At 35.7% G+C, this 22,700-nt stretch overlaps 1 protein-coding gene across 1 annotated transcript in view; it reads left to right on the forward strand.

Moving 5' to 3' along the window:
- The window catches only part of FAM98B (family with sequence similarity 98 member B), a 34,158-nt gene extending 14,990 nt beyond the window's left edge, over positions 1-19,168 (forward strand). The window contains exons 4-8 of the mRNA XM_034993764.1: positions 1,079-1,257; positions 4,327-4,407; positions 4,970-5,086; positions 15,926-16,093; positions 18,378-19,168. Coding sequence (XP_034849655.1) covers positions 1,079-1,257; positions 4,327-4,407; positions 4,970-5,086; positions 15,926-16,093; positions 18,378-18,764 — 932 coding nt within the window. The 3' untranslated portion in view covers positions 18,765-19,168. The remainder of the gene's footprint in view (positions 1-1,078; positions 1,258-4,326; positions 4,408-4,969; positions 5,087-15,925; positions 16,094-18,377) is intronic.
- The last annotated feature ends 3,532 nt before the right edge of the window (positions 19,169-22,700 follow it).

Below are 22,700 nucleotides of genomic sequence, written 5' to 3' on the forward strand. Positions count from 1 at the left end.
TTAATTTAAAACAAAACTGTAACCATAGAAGAGTTTTGGGTAATTTTCTTATATATGGCTGTTGAAAGGATTAAATGAAATGATGGTAGAGGGACTTGTGAACAGCCTGAGGTGGTCTATCCTGAAGGCCAATGGCTATTCATATTGCTCTATCAGCTTATAGATCAGTTAAAGCTGTACATTCTCCCCTGAGTTGAGCACTCTATGCATATGAGGGGGAATATTTTCAGTTTTACACATTCTACATTCTTAAATTATTGACTTACTGGTGGGTCTCTCCTACCGGACTTTGAATTCTGCAGTAGGCATGATCTCTTTAAAAAAGTTTCCTCCTGCCCTCTTTATTATTTGTTTTGTGATAAGAACACTTAACATAATGATCTACGCCTTAGCAAATATTTTTTAAAGATTTTATTTATTTTCAGAGAGAGAGAAAGCGAACGCAGGAAGAGGGACAGAGGGAGAGGAAGAGGGGGAGAAGCAGACTCCCCATTAAGTGGGGGAGCCTGACTTGGGCCTTGGCCTCAAGACCCTGAGATCACTGATCAAAATGTATCAAACTTTGCTTATGAGTACTATGCCAAGGTCCCTCTGATTTTAAAACCTTATTAAAACAGATCACCAGTTTTGTAAAAATTTATGTTTGATGACTTCCAGTTTTCCCCCTCCCCTATCCCCTGGCAACCACCATTCTCCTCTGCTTTATGAGCTGGACTGTGTTAGGTTCCTCATAAAAGTGATATCACATAGTATTTGTCCTTCTGTGTTTGGCTTACTTTACTTTGCATAGTGTCCTCCAGGTTCATCCATGTGGTCACAAGTGGCTGGATTTCCTTTTTTTTTTAAGGCTGAATTATATTACATTGTGTGTATATACCACATTCTCTTTATTCATCTATTGAAGGGCACTTAGGTTTTTTCCCTCTCTTGGCTATTGTGAACAGTACTGCAGAGGACATGGCAGTGTAAATCTCTTTGAGATCCTGATTTCAATTCCTTTGGATATATACCTAGAAGTGGGATTTTTAAGTAGTTCTTGTATATTTTAACATTATGTTTTTCCCTTTTTTTATTATAGTATTTTTAAGTACAGAGCTTCAAGCTTTACAGATACTGCAGAACAAGAAACATAAAAATTCTCAATTAGATAAAAACAGTGAAATTTATCAGGAAGTTCAAGCTATCTGTGATACTCTTGGTGTACCCAAGTCAGCAACTTCTGACATTCCGTTTATGCTAAACCAAGTGGAATCAAAGGTATTGTATTTGTTTTATTTTTCATTTCCCAAAAATGGAATTAAATGCTAACATGTAAATGTATTAAAAATGAAAATATTTCTTTTAAGTACATTCCATTTCAGGAGAAGTATATCTTCTGTAAACCAAATTCTGGATTTTGAATTAATATGCATGTGACTTAATTTGCCTATAGCTAATATTCAGGAATCAGATCTTAATGAGTGAGGGCCCTTTTGAGAGTTTTCTGTGATAGAAATCACTTTGCAAGTTGAAGGATCCCTTTCCTAAATAAAGTTGTATCGTAGTATAATGAAAGAAGTAGAGTAATCCTCCAAAGTCGAAGGCAAACTACATTAAAAAAAATATTGTTAATAGAATTGTAATGTGGTTGTCTTTGGCAGTGAGCAAGCACAGTTTCTGGTGGATAGGTGTTCAGTAAGTGTTGTTGTATAGAAAATGAATGAATGAGTTCCCTGATATAGTTAAAAACAACCACAAACTCTATACCTTAAACTTTTTGAAATTTTTCTCTTCAGTTATTAAACACCCTTCTTCCCCGTTGAGCCACATATTAGAGAGAATGCTACTCTTGCACACCAAATTCCAACCTAGTTTCTAGGAGTCCTCTAGGGGAATAATACAGGATTTATTTTAAAGGAAAAGAACATTCACACTCTCAAGATAGGTACTAAAACTCCATTTTTAGATATACTGTGTTATACTAAATCCTTGAATAAAATACTTTTGCTTTGATAATTTATGAACTGAAAAATACATTTGTCTTCATTGAACATAAGAGAATTTTGGTATCATTAAGATGAAAACACAATTTTAAAAACATTTTCTTTTTTGTGAAACATTTAGACCGAAGAATAACGCTGTGAATTGCTCAAAAACATTGTTCTGGAATTAGCAAGTTAATCTTCAGTGCTTATTTTCTCTTTTTGTTTGGATTAAGAATGATCTGGAATTGGCTAAAATGTCTGGGATAATTTCAAATTGAGACGGATTTCTAGGCTCTTTCTAATCTTCTGGTGCTTCTACATGTTGATTCCAAAGAGGCTTTTCCCTTTTATGGGTCTCAGTATTAAAAATATCCCCAAACCTCTCGTTTCCCTACTTGAAGTAGGCCATAATGCCGTGTTCAAATGCTGGCAGGTTAATTATAAGATAGTTGTTACTTGGCCATTGTGGCCAAATATTTACTTAAAAAAGACTTTTTTCCCCATTCAGTACCTATCAAAAGCAAAAATTTCCTTATTGTACATGTGATGTGTCCAGAATACACTTTGTCACCATTGGGGAAGAAAATTATTTTCTAACTTGAAGCTGTTCAAATGTGAATCTAATGTAATTATAGTAATATTAATGACAAACATACAGCACTTACTGTTTTTTTTTTTTAAGATTTTATTTATTTGACAGAGAGAGAGACAGCGAGAGCAGGAACACAAGCAGGGGGAGTGGGAGAGGGAGAGTCAGGCTTCCCGCGGAGCAGGGAGCCCGATGTGGGGCTCGATCCCAGGACTCTGGGATCATGACCTGAGCCGAAGGCAGACGCGTAATGACTGAGCCACCCAGGCGCCCCCAGCATGTACGGTTCTAGATGTTTATATATAATATCTCATTTAGTTCTCACATTACATATAATGAGGTAGTTACTACTATTCTCTACAATAGCCATATGAGGAAAGATTTAATAAATGGGACAGGCACGTTTCTGAGTAGTAGTGGTAGACCTGAGGTTTGGACACAGGCAACCTCCAGAGTCTGTGCTCTTAACTCCCTCTCTATTTGTGCTTAATTCTCAAATTTAACTGTAGTCCAGTGTTGAAATCCTGGGAATGGAGCTGAATATGATTATGTGTAAGAAACTATAAGTATGCATTCAGAATCCTACTTGAGTGAGCAGTTACAAATAGTAATATATGAAATGATCAAAGTAGGAGGTATTTACAATAGTTGGGAAATCTACAGAAGTTGACTATCTTAAGAAAATAATTCTTTGCAATATGTAAGAATTGATCATTGTACAGGCATATTTGCTGTGAAGCTAATAAAGCTTAAGCTTTGGGGCCCCTCATTTGTACAAGTTCTTTCTAAGCTAATTTTTTAAAAATAACTTTCTGAAGATACAGTTTACATATCAAATTCACTCATTTAAAGTAGATAAATTTTAGTATTTTAAGCTATGTGTAGTGTATTTAGAGGTACAACCATCATCCAAATAGAATTTTAGAACATTTCCATCACCCTCAAAAAAAACCTTATGCCCATTTACAGTCACTCGCCATCACCACCACATTTCTGAGCTAATTTTGTGTTCACAATTTTTAATTCTTTTTCTTAAAGAGTGCCCCTAACATTAAATAAGCTTTGTATGCCTCAAAATCTCTTGATTATTTTCCCTAGCTATCTTATAACTAAGAAACTATAGATAGGCCATTTGGTTTTGAAATTGTTTCGTTGGATAATGAAAGTTACTTCAGATAGGAGGGTGAGCCCAACCTAAGCTATCATTTTTCAGTCATTTTCTTCTTCAGGATAAGTTACAGTTATTGGAATGGCTGAAATTGCTAAAGCAAAAACAAATGACTAATATTATGTTCACTAAAATAAAAGTGTTGCTTTGCAGAAGTAACGAAACGTGTATGTGGTGACTATAATTTAGAGGGCTTGCTCTCCTAGGTTGTCTTGCTGAACCATGAAACCAGAATGCCTAATTAGAGTTGTACTGTGCACAAGAGTGTGCCATTTCAAGGAGAAATTCCCGAAATTATTTCACATAAGACCATACAGATTCTCATAGTATAACCTTTTAGAAGCTACTCTTGTAGTCGTCTGTGTATATTATTTCTTATTCTGGAAAAGAAGGAAAAGAAGGTAGTTTGAATTAATATGACTAATGCTTCTTTGAAAAAGATACTCTGCTTTGTGGTGATAGTCTTTCTTGGTATGTGAAGGTGAATTTCAGTTATTTCACTTTAACATTTCATTTATTTTTTGGCATTCAAACATTTTAAGATGGAATAAGATTATTTTAAATTAGGGATATACATTTTCACAATCTTCTATATTTACTTTTAGGTGAAAGATATTCTCTCGAAAGTCCAGAAAAATCATGTGGGAAAACCACTGCTGAAAATTGACTTAAATCTGGAACAGGCGGTAAATTCCCTCCCTTTATTAGATTAGTGAATATGGCTTAATTTTATTAGTGGACACCTAATTTTACAATGGGTAGCGTGTGTTTATTATTTTGGAGAATTAAAATGGATTGATACCCTAGAGTAATAGATCCTAACATTTCTTCAGATTACTACTTAGTTTTAACAATACCTGGCCAAGAGTATGTATAGCACTCAATATGTTAGCATAGTTGTGATTTGAAAAGGAGAGTAGCTCAGTGTCAGCAAGGTAGAAATTTGGGGTATTTTCTTTCCTTACTGGTCCAGACCACTTAGCAAGTAGATGTTTTACTTAACATGCTTCATTGAAGATGTAAGAGTTTAATTCATATGTTTACTGTCTTCTGAATATCATAAATGTTCTATCAGATACTCTTTATTATTTAAAAAATTTTCCCATAAAGTCTTGTGGGATCAGAAAGTGGTCATCAAATACAGTATCTTTTTAATCAGTAGGAAGTATTGACTACAATTTTCAGATTTCTTTTCTGGGCTATGTCAGGAAGAGTAAAGTTTATGATTTTTGTTTCTGAATTCTTTAGGAACAACTGGAAAGAATCAATGATGCTCTTTCTTGTGAATATGAGTGCCGCCGGCGGATGCTAATGAAACGGTTAGATGTGACCGTGCAGTCCTTTGGTTGGTCTGATAGAGCAAAGGTAAGACTGTTTTCCCATTTGTGTCCTGTAGGTGGTACTCTGTGACAGCTCTTCAGGCTCTCTTGTTTGTTCTTGTATAACTGTGCCACATTGCACTTACATTCCGTCTGAAGCATGTGCCCAGGCCAACTACTGGTCTTATATAATGTTATCCTAGTCTTGTAAATTCCGTCTGCAGATATCTTAATTTCTCTCCAAATCTGTCACATTTATTTTAAACTCCTAAATGTTGTGATTTATGCAATGATATGCATAAAGAAAAGGACATCATATGAGGCAGTGAGATAGATATAATGAGCAACTGGTCAAGAAAGCAGAATATTGGAGTAAGTACAGGTAGTACTGAACCAGAACAAGTCTTCTTAAAAGTGTCCTAAGGCTGTGGACTGTGTTCTAGTAGAAGAGGACGCTGGAGGGCAGGAAGGCATTCCGAAACAATGAATCTCTTCACACAGTCCTAGAGAGTTGTCTCCCATCATTCCCATTTTAGGCTTTTAATCTGTACCAGGCTTTATCTGGGTACCCTGCTCCACTCTGCATCATAGTCTAGACACTCTCCAGACAGTAAGCTGGGACAATTACAGGGCTCACCACATTTGCTTCTTCCGTTTCAGGGATTGCTGTTTTGTGCTCTTTGGTGTCCAGTGTCTGAAAATCATTGGTTCATATGGGTTGTCCACTTTGCTAGTTGTTTCAGGTAGGAGGGTAAATCTGGTGCCTCTTACTCTCAGGTATCATCACAACAACATCATCATCATCATCATCATCACATTTTTTATATTGACTTGGCAGTTCTTCTGCCCCACGTTGTATCAGCTAGAGTCACTAATGCAGCTTCATTCAGCTGGTGCTTGGACTAGGCTGGAATATTCAAGATGGTTGTCTCATACATCTGGGTTCTGCTGATTGCTGGGGTGCTTTGGTTGTCTTCTTGGTTCTTATGTGGTCTCTGTCTCCATGTGGTGTCTTGTATTGGTTTCCTATGGCTGCTGTAGCAAATTAGTGTACACTTAGTGGCTTAAATAATAAACATTTATTCTCTTACAGTTCTGGAGATCAGAACTCTTAGCAAGGTTAAGTTAGCATTCCTCCCAGATGCTTCAGGGGAGAATCTGTTTCCTTGGTATTTCCTAGCTTCCAAATGCCACCTGTGTACCTTGACTCTTGACTTCATCCTCTTATCTTCAAAACCAGTAGTGTAAGATCTTCCGTTCTCTCTCTCTGCTTTTATTTTCACATCACCTTTGTCTCTGTAAGTATTCTATGATTATGCTGGGCCCACCTGGATAATACAGGATAATTTTTCCTTCTGAAGATCCTTGAGTTAATCACATCTACATCTGCAAGGTAACATATTCACAGGTTCCAGGGATTGGGATATGGACATCTTCGGGTGTCCTCTTCCTAATACTGGATTTTGTTTTTTCTTGGATTGTATTTCTCTATTATGTGCTGCTGCTGCTTTTTTCTTTCTGAATATACTTTTTAAAATCAAGTATTCTAATGAGTTCTCCATTTTCTGTATACTTTCCCTCCCAAAAGATAGTATTCTGCTGTGCAATCATGAGCTTTCTGCATGGCTATCCTTGGCTATTCCACTATGTCCTGGATCCTGTGGCCACCTTTTTCATTGTTTATTCTCTCATTTTGCTATAGTAAATCCATAAATAACTTCCTAACAAGGGTGCATAGGAGGTGATTTTTCTGAATCCTTGCATTCTGAATATATGTTTATTCTGCCACATTTGATTGTGTGAGTAAATATAAAAATTTAGGTTGAAAATATTTTCCCCTAAGGAAAAAAAAAAAGAATACTGAAGGTATTGTTTTCTAGCATTTGGTGCTGCTGGTGAGAAACCTGATATTCTGTGTCCTTTTAGATGACTTTTTATTTTTCTTTGGAAGCTTTTGGGCTCTTTTCTCTAGCCTTGGAGTTCTGAAATTTCATAGTAAGTGTTGGTATGGGTCTTTTTCCATTTATTGTGCTAAACACTAAGTGGACCTTTGAATCTGCAGACTCTTAGCCTTTATATTTTTCTTTAATTTCTTCCCTTTTGTTTTCTTTGTTTTCTCTTTCTGAAATTCTGTTAGTCAGATTTTGAACATCCTGGGTAGATCAGAACTGCTTAAGTTGCTTTATTTTTTCTCTTTTTCCATCTCTTTTCTTTTTTTGATATACTTTCTTAGAAATGTCCTCAATTTTATTTTGTTCTTGGTATTGAATTTTTGTTTCTGCCATCATTGTTTAATTTCCAGGGAGTCTTTTTGTTTCTTCAGTTTTCCCCTTTTCATATTTTTTTTCTTTTTTTATGGATGTAGTATCTTCTTAAGTAAAGATGAAAAATTGAAAAAAAATTTTTGTCTTTAATTATCTCTGTTTCCTCCAGGGTAATTTTTTGTTGGTTTTTCTTAGTTTTTTTCTTGCGGTGGTTTTCTTCAAATGCAGGATGGTTCTTGGTTGTTCATATTTAAGAGCAAGACACTGAAAAGCTCTGTGTTTGCTTTTTGGATTTTACATATAAGTGAAATCATACAGTATTTCTCTTTGTGTGGCTTAATTCACTTAGCATTATGCCCTCAAGATCCATCCAGGTTGTTACAAATGGCAAGACTTCATTCTTTTTTATAGCTGAATAATATTCCATTACTTATGTATATGTGTATGTATACACACAGACAACCTCCCCACATCTTTTTTATCCATTCTCTGTCAGTGTCCACTGAGATGTTAGATTACTTCCATATCTTGGCTATTGTAAATGATGCTACATTGAACATAGGGATGCATATATCTTTTCAAATTAGTGTTTTTCTTTTCTTTGGGTAAATACCCAGAAGTGGTATTGCTGGATCGTATGGTAGTCCTATTTTTAATTTTTTAAGGATCCTGCATACTGCTTTCCACAGTGCCTGCACCATTTATGTTATGTTTCGACCAACAGTGCATGAGGGTTCCCTTTTCTCCATATCCTTGCCAACGCTTGTTGTTTCTTGTGTTTTTGATAATAGCCATTCTGACAGGTGTGAGGTGTTATCTCACTGTGGTTTTGATTTGTATTTTCCTGATGAGTGATGTTGAAGAACATCTTTTCATGTGTCTGTTGGCTGTATGTCTTTGGAAAAATGTCTTTCAGGTCCTCTGACCATTTTTTAATCTAATTTTTTTGGATACTGAGTTGTATGAGTTCTTTATATCTTTTGTATCTTTATATCTAACATCTTTTAGATGTTAAACCTTTATCAGTAACATCATTTGCAAATAACTTCTCACATTCAGTAGTTTTGTTGGTTTTCCTAGCTGTGCAAAAGCTTTCTTGTTTGATGTTGTCTCATTTGTTTATTTATTTTTTTGCTTTTGCTGTCCTTGCCTGAGGAGACAGATCCAAAAAAAATACTGCTAACACTGATGCCAAATAGCTTACTAACTGTTTTCTTCTAGGAATTTTATCGTTTCAGTTCTTATTTTAAGTCTTTAATCCATTTTGAGTTTATTTTTGGGCATGATGTAAGAAGATAGTCCAGGTTCATTCTTGTGCATATAGCTGTCCAGTTTTCCCAGCACCATTTATTGAAAAGACCGTCCTTTCCCCATTGTATATTCTTCCTCCTCTGTTGTATGTTAATTGACCATACAAGCATGGGTTTATTTCTGGGCTCTCTATTGTGTTAAGGTGATCTATGTGTCTCGTTTTTGTGCTTGTCCCTTACTGTTTTGATTTCTATAGCTTGTGTATAGTTTATAATCAGGGAATGTGATACGTCCAGCTTTGTTCTTTCTCACAATTGCTTTTGCTGTTTGGTATCTTTTCTGGTTGCATATGAATTTTGGTATTATTTTAGTAGTAGTGTTCTGGTTCTGTGAAAAATGCCATTGGTGTTTTTATAGAGATTGCATATGTAAATTGCTTTGGGTAGTATGGACATTTTAACAATATTAATTCTAATCCTTGAGCATAGTATATTTTTCCATTTATTTGTGTTGTCTTCAGTTTCTTTCATCACTGTCTTGTAATTTTCATTGTACAGGTCTTTCCCCTCCTTGGTAAATTTATTCCTAAGTTTTGTTTTGTTTTGTTTTTATGCAGTTGTAAATGGAATTATTTTCTTAATAGACTCTTTCAGATAGTTTGTTATTAGTATTTAAAAACAAAACAGATTTCTGTATATTAATTTTGTATCCTGCAACTTTACTGAATTCATTTATTGGTTTTTATAGGTTTTTTTGGTAGAGTCCTTAGGGTTTTCTGTATATAATATCATGTCATCTACACGTAATGGCAGTTTTGCTTCTTCTTTTCAGTTTGGATCCCTTCTTTTTTATTCCCTTTGCCTAATACCCGTGGCTAGGACTTCCAGTACTATGTTGAATAACAGTGGCAAGAATTAGGCATCCTTGTTTTGTTCCTGATCTTAGAGGAAAAACTTTCAGCTTTTCACTGTTGAGTGTGAGGTTTACAATGGGTTTGTCATATATGGCTTTTATTATGTTGAGGTACGTTACCCACTTTGTTGAGAGTTTTTATTGTTAATGGATGTTGAATTTTTTAGATGTTTTTCTGCATCTATTGAGATGATCAATTATACAATTTTATCTTTCATTTCGTTAACGTGGTATATCATGTTTGATTTGCAGATGTTAAACTGTCTTGCATCTGTAGAATAAATCCCACTTGATTATGTATTTTTAATGTATTGTTGAATTCCTTTTGCTAATCATTTGTTGAGGAGTTTTGCGTCTATGTTTATCAGGGATATTGGCCTGTAATTTTTTGTTAGTGTCCTTGTCTGGTTTCAAGGTAATGGTGGCCTTTAAAAATGAGTATGGAAGCATTCCATCCTCTTCAGTTTTATGGAATAATTTGAGAAGAATAGCTATTAATTCTTTAAGTGTTTGGTAGAACTTAACTGTGAAACTGTCTGGTCCTGGACTTTTTTTGTTGGGAGTTTCTTGATGACTGACTCAATTTCATTGCTAATACTCAGTGTATTCATATTTTCTATTTCTTCATGGTTCAGTCTTGGAAGATTGCATGTTTCTAGGAATTTATTAGTTTCTTCTAAGTTGTCCAATTTATTGGCATGTAATTGTTCAATAATAGTCTGTTATGGTACTTTATATTTCAGTACTATTGATTATAACTTCTCTTTCATTTCTAATTCTATGTGGGCTCTTTCTTTTTTTCCGGATGAGTCTGGCTAAAGGTTTATCAATTTTGTTTATCTTCAAAGAATCAGTTCATTGTTTCATTAGTCTTTTTATTTATTTTTTAGTCTCTAGTGCATTTATTTCTGTTCTGATCTTTATGATTTCCTTCCTTCTGTTAACTTTGGGCTTTGTTCTTCTTTTTTCTAGTTCCTTTAGGTGTAGAATATTTGAGGTTTCTCTTGTTTTTTGAGGTAAGCCTGTATTGCTATGGACTTCCTTCTTAGAACTGCTTTTTTGTATCCCACAGATTTTGGAATGTTGTGTTTCCATTTTCATCATCTCATAATTTTTTAATTTTCTCTTTCATTTCTTCATTGACTCACTGGTTGTTTAATACATGTTGCTTGGTTTCCACATGTTTGTTTTTTCCAGTTTTCTTCTTGTAATTGATTTCTAGTTTGGTGCTGTGTTGCTGGAAGAGATGCATGGTATTATTTCAGTCTTCTTAAATTTATTGGTACTTGTTTTGTGGCCTAACATCTGTTCTGTCCTGGGGAATGTTCCACATACCTTTGAAAAGAATGTGTATTCTGCTGCTTTTGTATGGAATATTCTATGTATATTTTTTTAAGCCCATTTGGTCTAATGTGTTGTTTAAGGCCAATGTTTCCTTGTTGATTTTTCTGTTTGGATGATTTATCCATAGTTGTAAGTGGTGTGTTAAAGTCCCCCACTATTACTGTATTTGCTCTCGACTTCTCCTTTTATGTCTGTTATATTTGCTTATATATATCTAGGTGCTCCTATGTTGGGTACATAAATATTAACAAATGTTATATCCTCTTGTTGGATTGCCCCCCTTTTTGTTATGTAATACCCCTGTTTATCTTTTGTTATGGTCTTTGTTTTTGTTTTGTTTTTAAGATTTTTTATTTATTTATTTTGAGAGGGAGAAGCAGGCTCCTTGCTGAGCAGGGAGCCTGATACGGGGCTTAATCCTAGGACCCCGGGATCGTGACCTGAGCTGAAGGCAGATGCTGTGGCTGAGCCACCCAGGCGCCCCTGGTCTTTGTTTTAAAGTCTGTTTTGTCTGATATAAGTATGGGTATCCGGCTTTCTTTCCATTTCCATTTGACTGTAATACCTTTTTTTTATTCCATTTACTTTTCAGTATGTGTGTATCTTTAGATCTGAAGTGAGTCTCTTGTAGGCAGCATATAAATGGGTCTTGTTCTTTTATCTGTTCAGCCATCCTGTGTGTTTTGAGTGGAGAATTTATTTCATTAACATTTAAAGTAAGGACTAGTAAGTGGACACCTTTACCCATGGTCTGGGTACTTTTCCAACCTGTATTTTATCACTGGGTTCTGTGAGCCCTTTAAGGACAAGTTTTCTGTTACCTGTAGCTCTGTGATTTTCCTGGATGTAATCTCTGTTTTCAAAGTCTGACTTTTGGGGGGCTTCTCTCTTTTGTGCAGGATATAAGGCTTGGAGTGCCTGGTGTTGAGCTCTAACCCTTCACTCCTCAGGGAGAAATTCCATCTTTTTGAGATTCTTTCCCAACTGTGGATTGCTGTGCCTGGTGTGGTTTTTTTTTTTTTTTTTCCTTTGGTGAGAGGAGGTCTCTGCCATTCCTACTCCTCTTGATGCTGCCTCTTAGTTCCTCCTTGTGGAGGCTCTGTTCATTCAGTTTTCAGGACTTTTTCTGAGGAAGTTATTCCACATGTAGCTGTGTATTTGTTTTGACCAGGGGAGGAGGTGAGTTTCAGGATCCTTTTATGCCACTATCTGAACCCTCCTCTGAGAAAACATTTTTTTAGCATGGTAATAGAATAGCTATAAGGCAGAGTTGTAGACTGTCATTCATGTATTTTCTTTCAATAAACATTTATTTAGCACCTCATATGTGTCAAGCATTATGATGTACCTGGTTCTGGATGAGCATTTCAGTACCCTATATGATCAGGTATAGAATATTTTTAGAAGATCTCTGTATCCACAATACCTAATCAGCTTCTCAGATGGGGTAAGCCTGTTTGTAGTCTCCATGTGCACCAGGATAAACTCCAGTGATGTGTATGTGTGTCCATGTCACTGGAGTGACTATTGTATGCAAGAAACGCAGATACTCTAAGAGCTGTGAGTTACCAAAGAAATAGATGACATGATTGGGGGCCTCAAGAAATGGAATAAAGTTAAGATGTATGGGAGATACCAATTTTATTGACCTCTGGAAACGTTAATAGAGCTGGCTTATGTATTGGGTCTCCAGTTTAATCTGATAGAATTTTTTCTTTTAAGATTTTATTTATTTGATAGAGACACAGCGAGAGAGGGAACACAAGCAGAGGGAGTGGGAGAGGGAGAAGCAGGCTCCCCGCTGGGCTCGATCGCAGGACCCTGGGATCATGACCTGAGCCGAACGCAGACGCTTAACCAACTGAGCCACCCAGGCGCCCATGATAGAATTTTTTTTTAAAGATTATTTATTTATTTGAGACAGAGAGCGTGCGCACGAGTGTGGGTGGGGTGGAAGAGCAGAGGGAGAGGGAGAAACAGACTCCCAGCTGAGCCGGGAGCCCAATACGGGCCTTGATCCCAGGACCCCGAGATCATGACCTGAGCCAAAGTCAGGTGCTTAACTGACTGAGCCACCCAGGTGCCCCTTAACCTGATAGAATTTTAATGGGCAAAAAGGAATTTGAGAATACAAGGAAAATTGTGAAATGTAGTGCATTAAAAGTGTCTTAACATACTAACTTAGGATGTTTCCATTATTGACCTTAAATTTACACAGAAATCCAAAATGAGTTTTGATGTGTTGTTTTCATTGAACATTCGGAGCGGCAGTTCATTCCAACACCATTTAAAACCCCATGGACATGTTGACTCTTTCCTAGCCTTAAACTTGGGGACTTTGAGAAAATATGCCTTTAGGAAATACCTTGATATTTGTCTTCTCATCTTGATCTTTTTGTCATCATGTTTTAGGTCAAGGAGGTTGTCTTTTTGTTCTTTATTCCTTAGTCTGGATGATTTTGTAAAAATTCTTTTTCTTAGGCTATTTTTAGGTAAGGTTTGTCCTTTCAGTTGATCCTTTTCAATTAATTATATGAATGTATGCAATTGTACCCTGAGTTTTCTTGTTAAATTTAAATATCATTATCATTTCCCCCCTATTTCATGTGTCTGAGATTGTTGAATGACTCATAAAATATTGTTCTACAGCATTTAAACTCTTTGTAGAATATTTTATCAAGTAAGTTTAATACTCTATTGATATTGAGGTTTTCTTTAATTTTGTCTGGCCCTTTAATGATATGCTCAGCAGCTAAATTTTTGTTCATGTCCATGATATATTCCTAAAGTGGAATTTCTTGATGAAACAATATAAATAGATTTTAATGTTTTGATGCATACTCTAGAGTTGCCCTTTGGAAAGATTATATATATTTATTAGTATGGTTAATCTGATTTCTTCATTATTTTGCTAGTATTAAGATAACACTGAGTATAATGTTATAGTTTGCTTTTTTTCACTGATTCTATTGTGATCATTGTCCCATACCTCTAAAAGTTTTATTTTAATATTCTTCTTAAAATTAATTTTTAATTAATTTTTTTGCAGTAAAATTCACCATCTTAAAATGTACAATTTGGTGTTTTTTAGTATATTCACAGTAATTTTGTATTACTACTGTCTAGTTCCAAAACATTTCCATCACCCTCAAAAGGAACCCATTGGCAGTCACCCCAAAACTCCATATCTCCCTTCCCTGACAGCTGCTACTATGATCTGCTTTGGTAAAAGCTTTTTGGATTTACTTATTCTGACAGTTCATATAAGTGGAATCATATAGTATGTGGCTTTTTATGTCTGGTGGCTTAGCATAATGCTTTCAAGGTTCATTCATTGTTGTTGAATGTAGCAGTACTTCCTTTCAGTATCCTTTTTATGGCCGCATTATATTTTATCATATATTTTATCATATATTTTAGACATTTTTTCCTGTATTAACTACTACTAGGAACATTAATGTATGTAATTTTTATTTGTAAATTGCAAGCTATATTCTTATGGTGGATTCCTAAGTGGAAATTTACTGTGTCAAAGGTTATGACTCTTGATGGTCTTGATTCCCATGGCCAAATTGTTTTCTGGAAAGTTTTTATGAATTTAAACTACCAGTAGGGTAAATAAAATTTTGTCCTCACTTTAGCTTCTTTAATATTCAGAATATTAACAGTTTTTTTGCTAACGTGATGGTTAAAAAAGACTAAATTGTTTTAAGTTGTATATTTTCATTATTGGTAAAGTTCAACTTTTTTTCATAAGATTATTAGTCCATTGAATTTCCTCTTGTTTTGAAATTTCTTTTTGTGTCTTGTCTTTTTTCCCCCTTAGGATCTTCCCGTTTTCCTTTTGGTGTTTTTATATATTAAGGAAGTTAGCTAGTTGCTTTATTTGTTGAAAATATTTTCACCAGTTTTTTTGTTTTATGTTTTTGATGTATAGAAATTTTAATCTTTGTAATATAGTTAAGTTTTTCAATTTAAATTAAAACCTTAAACAGTGAACTCTTTATTGTATTTGGAATTCTCTTTGTTATATGGTGTGCCTTATTGTTCCTTTTTTTTTTTTATAAATAGCAGTTCATTCCAACATCATTTAAAAATTCATCCATCCCTTTTCTCACTGATTTTTTTTTTTACTTCCCGCCCCCCATTTCTCACTGATCTTTGATACCTCCTTTGTCATTGCAGTCATATATATATGAAGCTCTGAATTTTAATTGCCTGTTTTGTTTCATCAGTCTATTTTTTCCCCCAAGTTCCATTTAATTAGACTGAGGTAGGATAGTATATTGTTATCTGTACCTTTGCCTGGGGGTCAGCTAGAACCTTTATTAGTAGGTAGGCAAAACTGGGACTCTGTGTATTTTGGGGAAACTGTTTAAGCTTTCCAGGTCTCATTTCTTTTTCTATCTGCAAAAGGGGATAATAAAAGCAACCACTCTAAAAGGATGTTTTAAGGATTAAAGAAATGACTATTAAGTGGACAGTATCCTGGCACGTTTAATAAGTACTCAAGGAATGTTAACTGTTAAGACAGTGATGATGATTTCATATTACATACTAATATCTGGTAGAACTCTTATTTCTCAAAATTCTTTTTGTTGTAATTACATATTTAGTTTCTGGATTAACTTTAGATTCCTTTTTTCCCCCCATCCTCTCAAAAACCATTCCATTAGTATTACAATAAATGTATAAGTTAATTTGGGGGGAAAATGACAATACTCAATGTCCCTATCCAGAAACTTGGCATTTTTCTCGATTCATTCAAGTTTTCTTTTTGTTTTTATAAGCTTTACTGATGTTTCCTTCTTAAAGGTCCTATATGTGTTTTTGGTTAAGGCTGTTTTTAGGTATTTTGTTGTTAGCTAATATTGATGGAATCTTTCTTTGTGTTATTTTTTAATGACTTGTTATTGGTAGTTATGTATTCTTTTGGCATCTGTTGGTCTCTTTTTTTCATTCTGCATACAAATGATGAGATATTTAAATGTTTTGCTCTTTTCTGTTTCTTTGCTTGTGCATTATCTCTTTTTTCTTTCTGAAGATGATGATTGCCATTGTTCTTTCATTGAAATGTTCTTTGGCTCTTTTTCCCCCTATCTTTTGTTATTTAGGTAAAAACAGATGACATAGCAAGAATTTACCAGCCTAAGCGTTATGCTTTATCACCCAAGACAACGATTACACTGGCACATCTACTTGCTGCTCGTGAAGATCTGTCCAAGATCATTAGAACAAGTAGTGGCTCCAGCCGTGAGAATACGGCATGTGCCATTAATAAGGTTGGTTTTTCTTTCAATACAGTGGAGAATGAATGTATAATATCCTCATTTGGTGTTTTTATAGATTTTTTTTTTTTTAAAGATTTTATTTATTTATTTGAGAGAGAGAGAGAGAGCACGGCGGGGGAGGGTCAGAGGGAGAAGCAGACTCCCTGCTGAGCAGGGAGCCCGATGCGGGACTCGATCCCAGGACTCCAGGATCATGACCTGAGCCGAAGGCAGTCGCTTAACCAACTGAGCCACCCAGGCGCCCGTTTTTATAGATTTCAATCCATTTTTCTCTTTCACCCTGGTAAACTCCTAGAATAGAGTGGTGATAGTATTTCAGTTCATCCAGCCTTAGTTATGTTTTGTGTGTGCATGTTCATTTGAGTCTCTGTATTCATAAATCAAAAATAAATCTATTTGAATTAGAGGAATTAAGAATTGATTTTATCAATAGCTTTAGCAAGAATTATTTGCCTTCTTTCCAAGAATGTATTTATTTTTGTCAGTAAAAATCTGTAGTAGTTGTTTCAGGTAGTAACAGGTTCCTTATATCCTTGATGTAAAGGAAGAGTACATGCTTTGGAGACTTATAGGTCTGGATTCCTATCTTAGTTCTATCATTTACATAGAGGAGTCACCTTGGGCAGGTTACTGAATCTTTTGGAGGTTCCATTTTCTGATTAAGAGTATAGATACATTTCTCTAATAACATTGCTTTTAAACAAGCTCAGAGAGATTGAATCTTTTACAACAGCAGCAATGACAGTAATCTAGATGATTGTCAGTTTGGCATGTGCTCTATATTTAGAGCACTTTATGGCAAACTTTATTAGGAAAGAGCAAAAAGTCAGAAGGGATTTGGGCAATTTTAAAACATTGTTACTCAGTGAAAAAAGTGTCCTTGATACAGTATATCTTGCTAGAGGGATGGGTATATATAAAGTCAACTTGTTAATTATTACTAAGTTACCAGTGTTTGTTCCTCCCTCTTCTGTTTTAGATCAACCTCCTCTGCCTCTTGAAACTATTCTGTCTTTAAATATGTTACTTAGTATCTTATATCAGGTCATGATCTAGTCTTAGGGGATTAAGAGTTCTACTTTAAGTGACATTGCCCATCTCTTTTCCAAGTTATAATTTATAGTCCATTTGAAGGCAATCTTGTCAGTTCTTGGAGCAGTGTCCCCACGTGGCCACCAACATAGCATGTTCGTTTGGTGGAGAGACCAATGAAAATTACAACCAAAAAAAGCTGTTTTTTGCATTTGGTAATTAGAACATTATTGGTGACTTTAAGAGAATGTTTGCATTCTTCGAACAATGCCCCCACAGTAAGGATGTTGTACTTTTTGTCTTTAATTTATGACATAAATTACTAAAACATGGTTTTGATGAGAGGATCAATGGAAGTAGAACCTAACTGATTTGTAGGTCATTTTGGTTGAGGCAGTTACTGTTTTACCTTCTTTCCTGAAAGAGATGAGCAGGAAGCTAGTCTCCTCACTTAACTTCCTCAGCAGTGTCTGTCTGTATTTATGGGCATATAAAGTAGCTCCTTTCTACAGAAGGCTGGGGATTAAACCAAACTCTTCCCTGGCTTATCCTTCAAGTATTGTGAAGAATCGTTATGAGGGCCTATCAAGACTTTATTTTCTCTATGATAATATAGTAACTAGTATCATCATTGAAAGTTAGTGAGCTTAAGTTTCCTAAGAAAGGAATAGTTCATTGAGAATCCTTGTATCTCTAGAGGGATACCTTGGATTATAGTCATACTCATCTCTGACATCTCATTAAATTCACATGTTACCATATATACTTAATACTTTTAAAATAATACATGTTTAGGAATATAATTTTTTGTTAGATAATCCATGACCAAATGAATGGCAGTGGGAAGTCCAGAGTTGTTGTATAAATAGATATGAAGTTAATGAATATAGGGTATATAATTTATGTATATTGAAAATATGTTGGTAAAAATATTTTAGTATGGTGGGTACTGCATTTATTCCAGAATTTGAAACAAATTTGAACAAAAGAAAATTAACAAGCCCTTAAGTTTCAGCAATATTCCCCAGATTGTTTAAAAGTAATCTACACTGTGAGGAATTTGTCACACATCACATTTATATTTTCAGTATTAATTCGCGTTACATGTCTGATGCTTTTATGTCCTTAAATATTTGGCTTCTGTTTCTTTATTAGAACAGTAAGTTCAATATCACTTGAATCCTTTATGTAAATTGTAATTTCTAAAATATTAGAACCTGAAGGACAATGTCTCTTCACACAGGTGCTGATGGGAAGGGTGCCTGACAGAGGAGGACGGCCGAATGAAATCGAACCACCGCCCCCTGAAATGCCCCCTTGGCAAAAGAGACAAGAAGGCGGCGGAAGGGGTGGTTGGGGTGGTGGAGGTGGGGGTGGTCGAGGAGGTGGTGGGGGTGGAAGAGGTGGCTGGGGAGGTGGGGGAGGTTGGGGAGGTGGTGGAGGAGGAGGAGGGTGGGGAGGAAGCGGGGGAGGGGGTAGTAGAGGAGGAGGTTTCCAAGGCAGAGGAGATTATGGGGGGAGGGGAGATTATGGTGGAAGAGGAGGGGGCTATGGTGGAAGAGGGGGCTATGGTGGAAGAGGTTATGGAGATCCTTATGGAGGAGGTGGGGGTGGATATAGAAGATACTAAAAACTACCAAAATTAGATAGCAGTGCTTTTCTTGGCAGAGACATTAGGTGTAGTGTTCTAAATAACATACTTGAATGTCATCTTTGAAGTAAACACCATGTTAGATTCCCTGATACCATTCTTGAATTGGGTTAATCTGTAAGAGCATTGTTTTATACTACCATCTGATCTCTTAGAGTGATGATTTTTCCATATTCTGTGTACCCTTGAGCATGTCTTTTTAAAAAACAAAAAATGAGCAAAAATTATTTTTAAAAATGTAAATATTTCCATCAGACTTAGAAAATGGAAAGTATTTTATTGTCATGATTGAATTTAGATTGTTACCTGTATTTTATTCAGGTTTGAAACACATAAATAACCCGACTTGTAATGGAAAGGAATATAGACTGTTGCCTCATCTGTATTCCTGTGCCGTGTTTTGTATTTGATAATTATACTTTATGAAATAGGGAAAGGGACTGGTCTGATAGTTGTGTTCAATAGGTAGTTGTCATGACTTGTTTGTTCTTTTATAGGCAGCAGTTCCTCTGACCAGGTTTCTGTTAAAGTTCCATTAATTGAAGCTCAAGCCTACTTTTTGCTATGTATATTTGATTTATTTTCCAGGTGGATTTGAAATCTGTGATTTTGTTTAACAAAGCAAAGTTAAAGACTGAGGTCAGAATTACCCTAAAGGGATAAGGACAAGCAATAATTTTACATGGTGATGTAAATAATACTCATATAAACTGGTCTCTTCATTTGTGCCATCACCTTAGGTGTTTGAATATTAAAAGGCAGGCTGAGCTGTATTGCTCAGGATTAGGGCAGTAATTGCCAGTTTCAGTCCATCAGAGGTAGGATCAGGGCATCCCTTGGAAATTCTGATTCATAGCTCGATTTGGGAAACAGGGTTAGGGAGTGGTTACATGTGGTTTGGTGGTTGGAGCAGGTAAAGGTTTGGAGATCAAGAGTTGTGAATTTGAATCATGGTAGCCCAGGGGTTCTATGGGCTGAAATGACCATAGCTCTCAAGGATTGATTTGTCCTCATTTGTCAAATGAGGAATGGGACACTTGCACTCTTCTCAGATTGTTTCATAAAGACGTAAGTACAAGTGCCATTTATTGAGGGCTTGTTGTGATGGTTTAATGCATTTTTCTCTTAGTATAGAGAGTTAGATAAGATAGTCACACACATTTTTTCATTCCCACTGTAAAATATGTATCCCAGTGTGGGCTCTTGGTTGACACCTGTGCATAACAACTTTCTTTGATCTAGCAAACTCAACAGATAGAAAGCTGATTACCAGTGGACACATGGTATTTGATATTTGGCAGTTTCATTGTTGTTGTTTTGTTTTGCTTTACAGTAAACCCTGTAGTGAAAACTAAAATGTTAAAACTTTAAATATTGTGTATACTGCAGTCTTTGCCATGTATTTTTCAAGCTAACTCTTCAAAGAAATTTGTTCAGGACAGGAAAACAAACTTTAGGTTATTTGTAAAATAGATTTTAAAAATGTGTTTATATTTAATGAAGATACTTAATTTCATTTGTGATAGTTGGGAAAAAAAGGCTTTCTGTAATTAAAACATTCTTTTCAATAGCTATGAATTCTGAAAAATAAATAATTTTTAAAAATATTTAATCAAAGACTACTGGAGTATAGTTGCTGATATAGAAGGGGTTTACAACTACTTTCAACTTTTATCACTCAAGGTTTGTGGTAAACAATGGCAGAAACATTAATTTATCCATTTCTGTAAGATTTCCTTGTACCTTCATAGGAGTGCTGTTGAGTTATCCACTATACTTGCTGTAAACCTTATCCAGTTTTATCGCTTGCTCCTGGGATCATATTGGAGCTGGAACCACTCCTATTTATACATTCTCATAAACTTCACTTGAATGATAAGCAGGGTGATCTAGACCCTAATCTTTTTCTTCCCTGGAAGGTAGGATTTTCATATTTTTTTTTTTTTTAAAGATTTTATTTATTTATTAGAGAGAGAGAGCGCACAAGTAGGCAGAGAGGCAGGGAGAGGGAGAAACAGACTCCCCACTGAGCAAGGAGCCTGATGCAGGACTCGATCCCAGGACTCTGGGATCATGACCTGAGCCGAAGGCAGCCGCTTAACCGACTGAGCTACCCAGGCGCCCCCATGATATTCTTTTTTAAGTAAAAATTTGTTTTGTAGAAGTGTGTGCTGAGCAATAGCTAGACTAGCAATAGGCAATTTGGGGCTTTGATGTCAACAGCCATAATATGAAAATGTTTTATAAATTGAGTGCAGTACAAATGCAGAGTATGATGAATGGTACTTCACTGCTTCCTACAATCTAAACCTTTTTATGGGCCTCCTCTTCATTCCTTTTTGCCCGGTTCTCAGTTTCATTTTCCCCTATTACCTCATTTATCTTCCTCCCCCCCCCCCCCCCTTTTTTTCCCCCCCTCCCTGCCTTAGTCTAGCCTTTGGTATCTTAATAGCACCTATAGACATGGCTTTTTTTTTTTTTTAAGATTTTTTTTTGCGAGGGAGACAATGAGAGACAGAGAGCATGAGCGGGAGGAGGGTCAGAGGGAGAAGCAGACTCCCTGCTGAGCAGGGAGCCTGATGTGGGACTCGATCCCGGGACTCCAGGATCATGACCTGAGCCGAAGGCAGTCGCTTAACCAACTGAGCCACCCAGGCGCCCTAGACATGACTTTACTGAGAGATTCTGGGTTAAAGTAACTAATCTCTTATCTGGACCTTACAAAGAATGTGTGTCTCCATCCATTTTACACATAGCTCTCAGCAGAAGGGTGAGATGTTTTCTTTGAACCTATGGCCTTGTGTTCTGCAGATCAGGGAAACCTTGCTTCACTAAAGAGAAAAAATATTTTAAACCAAGAACACTTAATTACCTTTATTTATGTCAGAAGAAGGTATGATAACCCAGAAAAGATTTGTGACCAGGAAATGTTCTGAGCAATGAGATGATACTTTATAAGAAGCACAGGATAGATAAATTTGGGATGGAATCTGGGGATGAAAGAAAGGAGGCAGTTTAATCTCTCCTTCAGGGTCAGGTTGTCATTGTGACTTATTTTGTATGCCAAAAGGATACGAATTGCCAAAAGGATAAATACACCCACATCCAAATGTACCAGAATGCATTCCATAGTGGAATTTGAGTGATTGGAATTTACCCCCCCTCTTCATTGGTCTGGTTAAACAGAAGTTGGCTGGGGATTAAGAGGAAGTCATAGCTATCTCTTAATCACTCTGAGTAGTCATGAACACAAATGAATTGCTCTGGGTGGTCTACATTGGACTGAACTATATCAATTTCATGCACAACTTCAAAGTTCTTTACTTGCTAGTTTTCTTAGAACTGTTGAAGACAAAAGCTACAGAGAAAGGACAACCTTAAATTTGTCTCCTTCATAAGTTATTTATAGACTTAATATTTGGGGACCGCTGTAAGTCCTTATGCAGTAAGATAGGAAAAGGTTGAATATTTCTGTACTGTTACTTCATGTTATAAAAAGATTGAGAAAAACTTACACTGAATAATTGCTTTGCTTTTCCTTCCAGGAATACCCAGTTTGGTTAATAGAATAGGCAAGTATTGTCAGCTGTGGATTATAGATTTTTTAAGAGAAGCTTCTACATATTCATGAACTAGAAGAAACACAAGACAGCTATGTGGTAGGGATCCTAATGTCTTTTATCATATAAATATTACACAAAGAAAACTTACATTAGGTATCAAAAAAAAAAAAAAAACCCTTTACAATCTGTACACTTGTTTTTTCCTTGCAGTTCTTTTACATTATAGATCCTTAGACAGAAATTCACAAACGGTCAGTAAAAAGGCAAGTCAGTTACCAAAGAAAATAAGTGACATTGCTGTTGACAAAACAAGATCTGTCCTTGTTTTGACAGATAAATATGTGCTCAAACA

This window comes from Mirounga leonina, unplaced genomic scaffold (genome assembly GCF_011800145.1).
Source record: "Mirounga leonina isolate KUSES-001 unplaced genomic scaffold, KU_Mleo_1.0 Mir_91, whole genome shotgun sequence".
Taxonomy (NCBI): domain Eukaryota; kingdom Metazoa; phylum Chordata; class Mammalia; order Carnivora; family Phocidae; genus Mirounga; species Mirounga leonina.